The following is a 13,938-nucleotide window of genomic DNA, read 5'->3' on the forward strand; positions in this document are numbered from 1 at the left end:
GTAAAGGCAGTTGTGTAACACATGGCAAGCAAAAGCACACTGAAATAAGTTGCACATCAGAGTAAGGACATAATGACTTCTACAGAAGATCAACAAGGACGCACTAGAGCAGAGGTGGGAACCTTTGTTCTGTCGAGGGCCACATTCTCTCAGGGGTAATCTGCCATCGGCTGCATGCCAGTGGTGGGTGGGGCCACTCATTTTCTCCTCCGCTTCTGCTCCCTGCTCACATTTCTCTTTCTTCTCCCTTCCTGCCCAGTAGGCTGCTAAGAGAAGAACAGATTGCCCTTGCCAGGGGTCTGAACTCACCACTTGCAGAGGGCTTTTGAAATTAGGCCAAGGGCCACACATTGCCCATCCCAGCCACTGTTCACATTTGCCTGTTCTCCGTGGATCCTCGCATTCTCTTACACTTAAAGCTGTACGGCGGGCAGCTACACCAGGGTTTCCAAACTCACACTCGATCCCTTCTACATTCCCATGCAGCTCTTTCTGAAAAGTATGTGGCAAAGGGGAAGCATTACTGGTGCTGCATAGTCATTGCTAGCTGTGCATATGCTGAGCATCCTCTAAATGTGTAAGTCTAGGACACGGTAGACAACTCAATGCCCTCTAGATGTTTTGGACTGCAACTCCCACAATCCCTGACCATTGTCCATGCTAGCTGGGACTGATAGGAGTTGTAGTTCAAAACATCTGGGGGGGGCACCTGGTTGCCTACACCCCAGTCTACTGCAAGGGTGTCAAACCTCTTTCAGCCCGAGGACCAAATTCACTTTTGGAGAAGCTCTCAGGAGCCACATTCCAGTGGTGGGTGGGGTGAAGGCAAAAAGGGCAAAAGAGGTGGGACCAAAAACACCTGCATATTTTAGCTTAAGGCTCTTACTGCTAATCACTAAAGCTTAGGAGAGGCAATTAGACGTATTAGGACAAAACCTGTGCAAAAGCCAGGAAACCTCCAAACTATCAACAGTCAGGGGAAAGGGGGCATGGTTGTCTGGAGAACCCCTGAGGTTCAACACCCCTGGTCTAAAGGATGCCACCACTGAGGGATGATTTGGACATGGGAGTATGGGCAAACCTAGCAACATCAAGCTAGCAAATGCTTCCCTTTTCTCCTTCACCTTCAGCATCCAGTACAGCTATATCAGAGTGCAGAAGAGTTTATAATTCAACACTGGACAGAAAGAACTGTCAGCATTTTCCTCTAAGAGAGGTCACTGGGATCACCTGAAAAAGCACCACAAACCATGTGCGCTGCTATTGCAGTCAAGCACAACTCTCAAGAAATGAAAATCTCACAATTTTTAAGAGAGACTTCCATTTCCTGGCTATTGTTCTCTACAATGATGCAAGAGAGAACACTGGGGTTCACAGCAAAACTCTCAGAACATTTCAGCTGACACACCACAGGCTTGGAGCTGAGACCAAACTTGTCTCTGTCTAGGGACTCACTAGGTGAGCCGCGGTGCCTCTCAGTCTTTCTTTCTATTTTACATATATGGAGTAACAGTGTGATTGTGAGAATAGGACTGTAAAGTACTTTGATCATTACATTACATCTCTCTTTTTCTATTAAAATCAGTTGCCAATATACCAGCCTTCCCCAACCAAGTGACCTCCAGATGTGTTGCACTGCAACTCCCATAATTCCCAGCCAGCCATTGGCCATGCTGTTGGGGAATTATGGGAACTGCAGTCCAACGCATCTGGAGGGTACCAGGTTGGGGAACACTGCAATATGCCATCACACTTGGTTTGTTCAAGTAAGAGAAACTAGGGTGGGACTCTGTAGTTAGGTGTAAGCTTTATTCTTAGTTGCCAGGATCACAGGGGCAGGTTTAGCCCACTTCCCAGTCTTTCCATCCCCAACATACCCCTTTACTTTCTTCCATATAAGCGAGTGGTTGCCATTCATTCCAACGGGGAGAACGCTTCATTTCAGGACAAAACTTGACTTCCACCCCAATACAGAGTGGCTCCGGCCTCACCAACAGACACAAAATACGGTTCCTTCTCATTCCTGAAGGGAGCTCCTGCACTGATACAGGAGGGGATGCAATGTATTTTGATTCCTTCCACCACCACCACCACAAAAAGAGGAGTGTGGGGTGCAGAGGGGACAACAGAACTCCCCCACATCTGCACCTGGTCCATCCTGCTTGGGGACTGAAGGTGGTGAATAGGGTTAGGGGGAAGAGACTGAAACTCAACCCACTGTTCCCAAACCTGATGGCCCTTTAGCTCAGGTTTGCAAAAATCCTGGGGTTCTAATCCGGCCCTCCAACCTTCTCCAGATGGCCTTCACTTGAGTTCACCCTCTTTTCCCAACCACTAATCATTTGATTTGCTTCCCAGTTTTTGTTCAGTTTCCCCCTGATTGTAAATGGCTGAAATGCCTCTCCTAAGGCTGGGTTATCAGCACTAACAGCTTTAAGCTAACATATGCTGGCCTTTTTAGTATTTTAGCCCCACCCACCACTGGAATGCAGCCCCTGAAAGCTGCTCTGAAACAGAATTCGGCCCTCAGGCTAAAAGAGGTTCTGCACCCCTGCTTCAGCTAGTAGCATCACTCCCTCCAATAGCAATCTCCGGTGGCTGAGTGCCTATTGGTTTGGAAGAAAAACAGGGCCGCTCAAAAATAAGGCAGTGGCTTCTACTCATTTGGGGGATGCAGTGCCCTAGGTACAGAAGGACATACGTAATTAAAATGAAACTCTAAGAGGGGGGAAAGTGCCTGACAGGAATCTGCGAGCTTACAGTATTTTGATGATAGTTGAGCCCTACACACACGCACGGAGGGGGTGGGGAGTGGAGAAAAAAAGCAGAAGTTAGGAAGACTGTTCAAGACTACCACCCAGTCTATATGGCAGAGAACAGCTTGGCACATGTGACAGTTCCAGACAACCTCCCCAAGAGGAAGATGGATGGCAGAAGTAGAGAACTGACCTGCTCAAGCCTTGACAGATCATATCCTAGAGGGCTATTGCACCTTCCTCTGCCCACCCCCTTACATATTTTTAAAAATCAGGTTTGCGGCTGGCAGCCTTCAGGTACCATACAGCCATGCAGGAGAAGGCCTCAGGGGCGGGGCTAGAAGAAGGAATCCTGGCTTATTAAACCATTACATGCATGAGATGGGTGCTAGTACATGCAGCTCTCACTTTGCTCCTTGTACAAGTGGATAAACAAACCAGAGATTGATAGTTTAGCATTAGATCTGAAACCAGGATTATATTTTACTGAGTCTGAACAAGGCAGGATCATAAGCCAGCTTTGAATCAGGGCTTGTTGTTGGTTTATGAATCACAGCTTGTTTGGATATAGTACACCAGAATCCCAAGTCTGGACAGGTCATTAAGCTATCCATGTCTGGTTTGTTTACTTGCCCTCATAAGTGGGAAGAACAAAGTGAGAGTAGATGGGCTGTGCTGTACATTCTGGTTTTAATAAGTCGGAGTTCCTGGATTATCGTTACATGCGAAAGCAGCCATTATTTTGTTCTTATGTGTAAATGAATGCAGTCTGCATTAATTTAATTACATTTATATTTTTCTATCATGAAACTCAAGGTCGGGCACATGGGATTCCCAGGCAGTTTCCCATCCAGGCACTAACCAGACCCAGACCTGTTTAGTTTTAGCAAGGTGGCTGTACTGGCCTCTCCCCGCGATTGATTTTAATTGTTTAGCCAACTAAAACTTACATAATTAATCAGCCAACATCTCTATACCTGGGTGATCATTAGTGTGGGGCAGCTGGTGTGAAGGTCACATTGGATTGTTTATAGGTCATGCAGGGCAGTGCTCATAAGACTCAACCACCACAGAAACAGGGATGGTGCATATTATCAGGAGGGAGGGAGACAGAAGCAGGCAAGGGGAACGCAAGGGGAACGCAAGGGGAACACCAGGGCCTGTCCCAGTCGGACTAACCCCCCGCCAGGGCTAATTGACATTAACTGCCCTGTGGGAAGGAACATCAGATGCTGGCTCCTGCTCCAGCAGAGCTGGTTGTGTTGCCTGCGGGGTATGTGTGTAGCATGTGATTCTTGCTGCATGTGTTGTATTTTATACATACTGTAAGCCACTTTGAGGACTCTAGTTGAAAGTGGGATAAAAATATACAAAATAAATAATATATTTGAATGCACCAATATTCAGGCGCCTCCTTGTACATGTGCAACTGGCGCACCAGGGAGAAAGCTCCACCCTTGAGGCAAGAGCAATAGTAGGCGGCAGCAGTGGGATGTCAAGATGCTTCCAAACAGGCTATCACCCATGTGCATGCCCGAGCCGGTACAGACTGCACAGCGCCTGCTGCTGAACATTTGAGCCAGAGATGTGAAGGGCTGGTGGGGGGGTGGGGGGAGAACCCCCAAAACAAGGGTGGGGAAAACAGAAACATTCAGGGGGAGACATTTTACCAAATTTTCAAAAACTCCCTGTCGGAAAAATGGAAAAGACTGTTTTTTAAAAAAAAAATCTGGCTCCGCCCACCCGTTTTTCTTGGGGTGGTCTGTCCCTTCACATCTCTAGTTTAAGCCCATTCTCAAAAACAACAGAATGAATCTACTACCTTTATACTTTGCGGCAGCCTTTCTCAACCTGGTGTCCTCCAGATAGGTTCGCGCTAGACTACAAATCCACGCTGCACTGGGGGGGGGGGTTGTACTGCAACACATCTGGAGACCACTAAGTTGGGGAAGGCTGCTTTGAGGGGTGATCCTAGAGTAGTGTTCCCCTGACCACCACCCTAATTTGTGATTTTTAAAAATTCATTTTCAACCATTATGTATTGGGCCAACAACTGACCTGCAGAGTGCCCTTCACCCACCCCTGCCCTCCCTAAACAACGATTACGCATTACAGGAAGCCAGAGATAATATGGTAGAAATAAGGAGAAAAGGGTGTGGGGGAACACAGAAGCAAAAGAGGGTCCGGCTGGGTGTGTTACTGTTACACTGTTGGTACAGGTTAGTGAATGGCTTCCAGATGACCCTAGTTTTTTACCATCTTTTATTTCAGCACAGTAATGGAAACAAACAGAAAGGGGAAGGTTTCCTTCCATTTTCCAGGTGTCTCTCTGATACAAAGCTCATCAAAGAGCAAGTAACCAGAGCTAACTCTTACCTGGCCAGAAAAAGCTTGCACTCCTTGAAAGGAAAAATGCCATTCAGACAGCCTTTATCCTCACATACTCAACCGTTTTTTTAACTGGTCATATACTGTCCGGTATACGAGCATATTAACTCGTATTAATATGGAAATTTACTGGAAAATAAGGAAATTTTCAAAAAGAAGTAAATCTTCTTACTAGAAAATTCACACTACTAAGCACCACAGTGTTTGCTACCAGTAGCTACACGCAAAGCTGAGACTAAAAATGCCGGACAAATTCTGTTCCAAGGACACCTCGATAGAACAGGCTTGTAGGATAGCCACTTGCCTGGTTGTGGTGAATATTAATTTTCCCCAGGTAACCAGGCAGGAAAACTCTGTAAATTGCAGAAGAAGTGTTTTGTTTTTCTTTGCTTGAGGTTTTTCCTTTTAAGCTTGATGGGCCACAAATGTGGCATGTACGTATAAGGTCAGCTGGTAAACATTTTTGTTGGGCTTGCAACTTTTGTGGAGATGTTGTTATGGTTCCAGATAGAACCAGACCCAATTACATGTTTGTAACGGCCATAATTAACCCTACTTCCAAGAGTTGGCTTTTTTTATTTAAGTCAGCCTTCCCCAACCTAGTGCTTTCCAGATATTTTGGACTACAACTTCCAGCATTCCTGACTGTTAGCCATACATCACCACAAACACAGTCCCAGCAGTGTAAGTTATGTGTTTTAATAAGATATCATCATCGTCAGCCTGATCCCAAGACATCAGACTAATGGATCCATCCATCCATCCATCCATCCATCCAAGATGTATCTGGTAGAGTTGCTCCACAGGTAACACTGTTCAATAATAACAAAGAGTCTTATGATCCATGAAAAGCTTCTGCCAGCTTTCCCTAACCCGGTACTCCCCAGATGTTTTGAACTTCAACTCCCAGTATTCCTGACCTTTGGCCATGCTGGCTGGGGCTGATGGGAGTTGAAGTTCCAAAACATCTGGAAGGCACCAGGTTGGGGAACACTGATATAAGGCGTTTGCGAGGATTCTGGTGGCAAAGACAAGAGCTGTGAAAGGTGATGAGGCGCAGAGAGTCTGTGGGTAGCTAGACAGTCAGATCGGAACACAGGCAGTGCTAGTAGTGAACTATGCAGGACACAACAGCTCTAACTTCTTGATGAAAATCCTGCCCAAAGCTCCATTTCGATTTGCGCCTCCAACAGGCGCCACTAACATTCTGGAACTTTTCTCAGCAGCCACAAGTGTTGCAAAACAAAAAAGCCCTACCATCTCTTGGATGTTCCCAGCGCCCACCCATGTATAACCATCCTGTGGAAATGTGAAATACATATGGCCTGGCCATCGGTCACACAACTGTTCTTGCATGCTTCAGAGAAGCGGGGATTCTCACATATCACCAGTGGTAAGGGAACAGCATGGTATAAATACAGGGCTCACCTGCTATTGGCACTACACCACTGATGGTATTAAATCCTTTGAGTTCTGAGAGATTAGTTATTTCCCCACTGTGGAAGCGGAACATAGCATCTCTTTATGTGCTTCCATGCTCAGCAAGGGGGAAATATACATGCAGACAGATGCCACCAATGCTATTCCTTTCCCATGAGTATCTGGTTTTCAGGGGGAAGGGGCCCATATTGTAGTGCTCATATTGTAGGGATTACCTATACTTGCAGGAGAAGCAGGTGATTTTATGCCCAGCTGTAGACACGATGAAGGGATCTGCTCTTCTCTGCACTGCCTGTAAATTAGAGCGTGTTTTAAAAGCAACCTCAGCTGTTATTCCCAGTTCATATCTCCTCTGCCATCAGGAAGCATACAAAATCCCCTGTATCCTGAACACTGTGACCGGATCAAACTTTCTTTCCACATTAATTGGTCTGTCCAGGATCACCTGCACATTGCAAAGGATTCTGGAGTGCATTCTATGGTGTACTTTATCTCCAAGCTACCTGATGGACCTCACAGTTGCCCTAAATCAGGAGTGAGCAATGTCACACATTGCTGGGGCACACTGCTCCTCCAGAACCCAAGGGCCACATTTGCCACCACCACAATTGCTGCCAAATTTGATGCTGCAGTGGTAGCAAAAAGTGGAGATTTTGCAGTAAAATAAAGCTTGCATGTGCATGTGGGGTGGGGGTGGAATCATGCGCCTTGCTTGCAAGCAGAAGCACGCTCCCGGGAAGTGTCGTGCATTCTGCATGACAATCTGTAGTGGTGGGAAAGCTGCCTTTCAGGAAAACTTACACACCATTACTGACCTTCCTATTCAAGAACCCTGATCAAGGTTCCTTGGCATGCTGATCAAAAACCACATAGTCCAACAGGTACTGGAGACTATGGAGCCTGCTAGTTGCCAGGGTCTCTGTACTTGTGGACACATAGCAACAGCCATCAGCAAGGGATAGAGGCTGGTCTTCAATTTAATCACCTAAAGGAGCAATCCTATGCATGTTTGGATAGAAAAAATGTCCTACAACTCCCAGTATTCCCCAGCCAGCATTTTTTTTTCTATCTACACATGAATAAGACTGCCCCCTAAGTGATTTGATTTTCACCAAACTCTATTCCAGAGGATGAAGCCACTCCCGACCAAGGCAATGGTCTTCCAGTATACTCAGCCCACTTGACAAGATTCTCTGAGATTACACCCCTGGTCACTATTTGCTCTTTTGCACTTTTCCAGGCAGGTTTCTAGTGCTATGTGTCAATCAAGTAGATGCTTTTTCCCCTTGAGTTTTCTCCCATTCCTCCTCCCCCAGCCCCTGCCCGCAGCCTCATGGGCATGCCAGGTACTCCTAGAAAAGAAAGCATAAGAACATAAGAACCATGCTGGATCAGACCAAAGGTCTATTTAGTCCAGCATTTTGTTCACACAGTGGCCAATCAGTTGTCAACTGGGAACCCACAAGCAGGACATGAGAGAAACAGCACCCTCCCACCCATGCTCCCCAGCAACTGGTATATATAAGCATACTGCCTTTGATACTAGAGGTAGCACGCAGTAGCCATTGATAGCCTTCTCCTCCAGGAATTTATCTAACCCCCTTTTAAGGCCATCCAAATTGGTGGCCATCGCTACATCATGTGGTAGCGAATTCCATAGTTTAACGATGCGCTGTATGAAGCATCCTATTGGAAGGAAACTCTGATTTGGGCTAAATAGTTCTCAAACCTCTTACTTAGGGCCTTGGTTTCAAAACCAATTTGTCTTCAGTCAGGTCCTTTTAGCTTCTTCTAGAAGGCCAGGTCCTTGGCACGTCTAGGCTTTTGTCACCCGCCAGCTGACTAAAATGCACTGTTTGGCAATCATTATCCTGGGCCAGTCCCTGAACCTGAAAGGAGACAACCTGTAAAGACCTACTCTAATATGATCCCTAGAAAACAAAAGTGATGATAAACTTCTTCCCAGGATGGACTATTTCAGACTACAGGTCGGGGCTCCCATGGCAGAATGCTCCTCTATTCCAAAAAAAAGAAAAAAAGAAAGCGTACTCTCCATGTAGAAAACTAGCATCAGGAAGAAACCAAGGGTAGAACCCTTTCCCCAAACACCCTAGTTTTCTACAGGGGTGTTTATATTATTGCATTCTAATATGGACCTAGGCCGAAATAACACTACCTTGAAGCTACCACAAAGGATAGGTTGTTTTTTTCCTTTTCCATTATGCCATTCTGTAAACTGTAGACTACAAACTCAGCCTGTCAATTTGTTTGACTGTCACTTTGTTTGCACAGTGCTTGAAATGGGGCAAACCCATCAGCCCTGTCTAGACAAGCAACAACATAAAGGAATAGGGATACAGATTCAGCAGCACTAAAAAGGCCCCCTGATTGCAATACTAATACTTTTCTAGAAAGGACCACCCCTATGTTAGCAACATACATATACATGCTGCTGCTTTTCTGGTTACAAAAGAGGTAGCCTATGGTAATTCCCCACAGGCAGGGAAAATATGTTTTCTGAGGATATGCTGAATTTTGAAGCTAGGCTTCTGCAACTAATAACAGAAACAATGAGATCTACAGGACACAGATCTTCCAAAACAGAAAGGAAAATCCCGAGGAGAAAACTTGGGTCTGAAATGTGGTTAACTTCTATTTAAAGGGAAGAACAAAAAACACAACTCATAACGGGCAGATTTATTAAAATAAAGCTCAGTCACAGTGTGGCCGCTGGCCGGTCAGTTGAAAGGATGTCTCTTACCTCAGTTCCACTCTCAGCCTCTGCTAAATGTTCATGTCCCATGCTGCACTGCATCAAGATATCAGAAACTTAACTTGCTCATTTGCAAGCAGCTAAGATAGGCATATGATAGTGAAAGACAAAACACAGTCCTGCCGTAAGTGGCTCCTCTCTTAACATTTCCAGTCTTCACACCCCCAGCTATTCCTTCTAGTATATTTCTCCCAGGACTGGAGAGCCATCAGAATGCCCATCCTTACCACCTATGAAAACCCAAGCCAATCATCACAATTGCCCTGTTTTCCCATTTCCTAATGAACAGCAATTACAATTTCAGTTACGCTCTAAACTTTCCAGGAATAAAGTTATTTGCCCTAAGTGCTGGAAGGAACCATTAAGTGGCTTTGTAGGAAGCTGTATGAGGGCTCTCTCTGGTTATGCTAGTTTCTCCAAGGTGTTTAATGTTACACATAGGCAGGATTAGAATACACAATTTGAGGATGAAGAAGGAGACACTCGGGCAGGTGACTAAGTGCTGTCAGAAGATCAGCTTTCGAGGGCCAAGATAGGAACAAAAGTGCCATATGTTTGCTCACACCACACCCCCACCTATCCAGGGACTGCTCTCCCAAACAACCACCTTACATACCATGTAAAAAACACCTCCAACAACAAGAGGAACAGCTGTCCACAAACAACAGGGCAGCTCACAGGCAAACCCCTCCCCTGTCTCTCCCCCAAGGAGACCGGCATCTGTTCACCATGGCTACCCCACCACACCTGAAAGACTTGGATGCGCAATTCAGTGTCAAGCACAGACTGCACAAAGGAGAGGCGGGTTTGACAGCACCCCTGGCCTAAGTCAGTTGATGCCCCTTGTGAACTGCAACCCCAGGTGCGTTTACTCAGAAGTCCCTCGTGTGCTCAGTGATATTTACTCCAAGGCAAGCATGCCTAGGACTGCAGCCTGACATTCTCTATCGTGAGTGGGCCTCTCGGGATCACCATGTGCCATCCAAGCAGCCCTATTAACTCATCTCCCTACTGACACGGTGCAGGAAAGCCCAGCTCACTGCGAGCCAGTCGGATCCCCACCCCAACAACGCGATTTCCTATTAGATAAAAGCACCTAAGCTGAAGCCCAGGAACCGGAACATGGGTTTCAAGGCCAGCTCAACTCCAGGCCTTGGGGACGAGGAAGGAGAAGGATTAGAGCGATGATCCGGCCTTACTGGCAGCCCAGCCCTCTCACAAGGACCGCATTCGGCCACAAGAACCCACCATGAACCTGCTGAATCCAACCCCCGCCCCTCCGCCCCCCAACCTGTTGGGCAAAGGCATCAGGCCTCGGCCCAGGAACCAAAGCACGGGCCCCAAGACTAGCCCGACTCCAGGTCCGGAAGAGGAGGAAGAGGGTGACTGCAGTGCTCCGGCCCCACTTGCAGCGCAGCCCAGGCCAGACCCACAAAGACACCTTCCCCCAAGGACACCCACCCCGCCCCGCGGGCGGGCTCCCGCCGCGCCGCAGCCGCCCCGCCGCTTGTCAAAGGGGCCAAGCCCCAGCACCAGCTGCGGGAATCTCACCGGCTCCTCCTCGCCGCCGCTGCTGCTGCCGCTGTCACCCAGCAGGCCCTGCAGGCGGCGCCAGCTCCGGCTGAGGCCCAGGAGGCTCCCCAGGGTGGTGTCCCCCGCCGCCGCGGCCCGCTCGCCGTCCCCCGAGGCGGCCCAGAGCAGCAGCTGAGGCGCCAGCAGCGAGACTCGCGCGCGACTCCCGGCCCCGGCGCCCCGTGCGCGGCAGCCGCCGGGCCGCCCGGGGAAGCGGCCCCGCGGCACCGAGGCCCAGGAGGAGCCGCCGCCGCCTCCCGCCGCAGCAGCCGCCGCCGCAGCCGCCATCTTTAAACACTGAGAGGAGTCTAGGGGGGCCGGGCCGCCACAATAACAATCCTCCACAAGAGCCTTCAGCCTCGGGCGCGGAGCAGCTTGGGAGTCCGAGTCTCTCGGCGGGAGCCTTTGCATTGCCAGCAGAGACGGGGCGCGAGGGAAGGGGACTACAACGCCCGTCGGGCCTCGCGGCCCAGAAACGGCGCGCCGCCGTCGCTGTGCACGGTGGGAAGAAGAGTCCTCCGAGGCGCGTGGCTCTCGTAATATAGAACGAAGGCGGCAAAACATAGGAACTACGTCTCCCAAGAGGCGCCGCGGCCACACCCTGGCTCAGCAGCCCTCAGGCATGGTGGGCGATTGAGTCGGCTGTAATGGTCGCTTCCCGAAAGAGTCCAGAATGTGTCGGAGGATCTGCTAGGACGTCTGAGGAATAAGACTCGGGTTTAGTCAGGGCTTTAAGAGAAGAGGCGGCTGTTGCAACAGGAACCGTGAACGGTTTTGAGAAGGACCCTGAAACAGCGAACGGGGGAGCGAATCCCTTTCCCGTTCAGGTTGAGAAGGAAGGCGCGGCAGCAAAACTACCACTCCCGGCATGCAATGCGAGGCCTGGTCCCATTTAAATGCATTCTGGGAATTGTAGTCTGGGATTTTTCTAACCGCTGGACGGCGCGGCCCATGCAGTATTCTCGCATGCATAAATCCCGGAAGGAGAAGAAAGAGGCTGCGCTGCATTAGGCAGACAGACGCCTCTGCCTGAGCAACCGCTATTTAGAAATGCTGTTCTGCAAAGCACCAAGGGGACACTGCAGTCGCGCCTGTGCGGGGCGTGGAGGGAAGAATTTCTAGCCCTTCCCCGCCCGTCCACCCCTCGACAGGGTGATCCTTGAAAGCGACGTCAGCCTACAAGTCCCATCCGGCCCCGCGCTTAGAAGTTGCCAAAGTTTGGCAAGAATGAATGAAGATCGCACGGATGCAATGCTACTGCGACGTACAAAAAAAGTCCCCCGAAAGAAGATGCGCTCCTGTGCATTTCTGCGATTTGATTCCCCACCACCACCCAAAAAGTGTGTGAGAGAAAACGCATGCAGATATGCCTAGCTTGAAGATGTAGCGAGAATTTAGAACGAAGCTATCGTAGGATCAGCAACAGCTTTTCCGACTCCCAGACAAGTAGATAATATATCGGGACGAAGAGCTTGATCACAATCGAACCAGGCACGGAAATATATACCGGGGGGGGGGGGGGGATTTTAAGCTTGTTCATACTCCTCAGATAATTCATGTAGTCGATGAAAAAGCCATATCTTGACCAATTTAGTCTTCAAGCTGATATTTACATGTGCTTTTCATTTTCGAATGATCAGTCCCCAAACCGGCAGAACCCTCACGTAGAAATGTATCTCCGTGGCCTGATGAACACAGGGCTGCAGAATAAGCAACGGACCCCACCACTTGAGGCTGCAGAGCGGGGTCGATATTCTCCCGTGTTAAAAAATTAGCTGCTAGTTAACAACAACAAGAACCAAGTATCTATAGGGAATAAAAGTTCTCTACCTGTTCCATTGGTATGGGGAGCTTTACAAAATAAACATTCAAAAATAACATCTGTATCACCTACTGCCTCAAATGGTACAGTTCATTCGAACACCCTAGGACTCTGCCACCTCTTTCCCACACCTTAGGACTCTATCACCCCTTTCCCAACTCTCTGCTGGGTGTGTGATTCAGACTCACACGGCATCATCCTATATAGAGCTTTACCAGGCGGTAACCCTACAGAATACTTTGACTGATTACATTTATATCCTGCCTTTTTTCCTCTGTAAGGAACTCAAGGCGGCGTACATAATCCTCCTCCTCTCCATTTTATCCCCACAACAACAACCCTGTGAGGTACGTTGGGCTGAAAGACTGTGACTGGCCCAAAGTCACCCAGTGAACTTCCATGGCCGAGCGGGGACTAGAACCCGGATCTCCAGACTCCCAGTCCAACACTCTAGCCGCTACACCACATTGGCTCTACTTCCTGTTGACCACAGGCTTGCAGCCTCAATGGAGGGCCAGTTTATAGTTTCTACTGAATCATATCAGATTCGGCTGCCCAGAGTCCAGTCCACTGTCTCTTTGAATAGAAAATAAGTCTTTTAGAGCGCAATGCTATGGATGTTTAGACGGAGGAAAGGCCTACAACTCCCAGCATGCCCCAGCCAGGGGCATGCTGGGAGTTGTAGGTCTTTGTCTAAACATGCATAGGATTGCACCCTTAAGCATTTTAGGGTGCAACCCTATACATGTTGAAACAGAAAAAAAAAAAATCCTACAGCTCCCAACATTCCAAAGCCAGCATAGCTAGGAGTTGTAAGATTTTTTCTTCTGTCTAAACATCCATAGGATTGCGCCCTTAGTCTTTCTTAATGTTTGTTTGTTTAAAGCCAGGCTTGTCAGGCATACCTACATTACAGGCTAATCAGTTTGACAGTAATTCCTTCTTTGGAGAACCTTGAAAATTATAGTTTGCATGAGGGTAGAATCCACCAAAAAATTCTCAGCACCAGACTACAAATCCCAAGATAGTTTGGAGGAAGCCAAGCCAGATAAACTGATATAAACGCAATAGATATATGTTTATAGTGGAGCTATGCCTAAGAGGCAGAGCACTAGGGACGGCAGAGAATTCCGCCACGGATTCCAGTGAGGCCGGATTCTTTAGAATCTGGCCCCACGGAATCTGTG

The 13,938-nt window shown here is 48.3% G+C and overlaps 1 protein-coding gene across 3 annotated transcripts in view; it reads right to left on the reverse strand.

Annotated features, from left to right (window-relative positions):
• KMT2B (lysine methyltransferase 2B) overlaps nucleotides 1-13,390 on the reverse strand; it is a 77,659-nt gene extending 64,269 nt beyond the window's left edge. Inside the window, exons 1-2 of one of the 3 annotated variants that reach the window (XM_084815474.1) lie at nucleotides 10,909-10,979; nucleotides 310-9,393 (exon numbers count right to left, since the gene is read on the reverse strand). In XM_084815474.1, coding sequence (XP_084671600.1) covers nucleotides 310-351 — 42 coding nt within the window. In that variant the 5' untranslated portion in view covers nucleotides 352-9,393; nucleotides 10,909-10,979. The other 2 variants (XM_084815475.1, XM_084815472.1) reach the window with 2 other exon arrangements.
• Nucleotides 13,391-13,938: the final 548 nt, after the last annotated feature.

Source organism: Heloderma suspectum, chromosome 10, assembly GCF_057233095.1.
Source record: "Heloderma suspectum isolate Gila_16-S chromosome 10, 16-S_ref, whole genome shotgun sequence".
Classification (NCBI taxonomy): Eukaryota; Metazoa; Chordata; class Lepidosauria; order Squamata; family Helodermatidae; genus Heloderma; species Heloderma suspectum.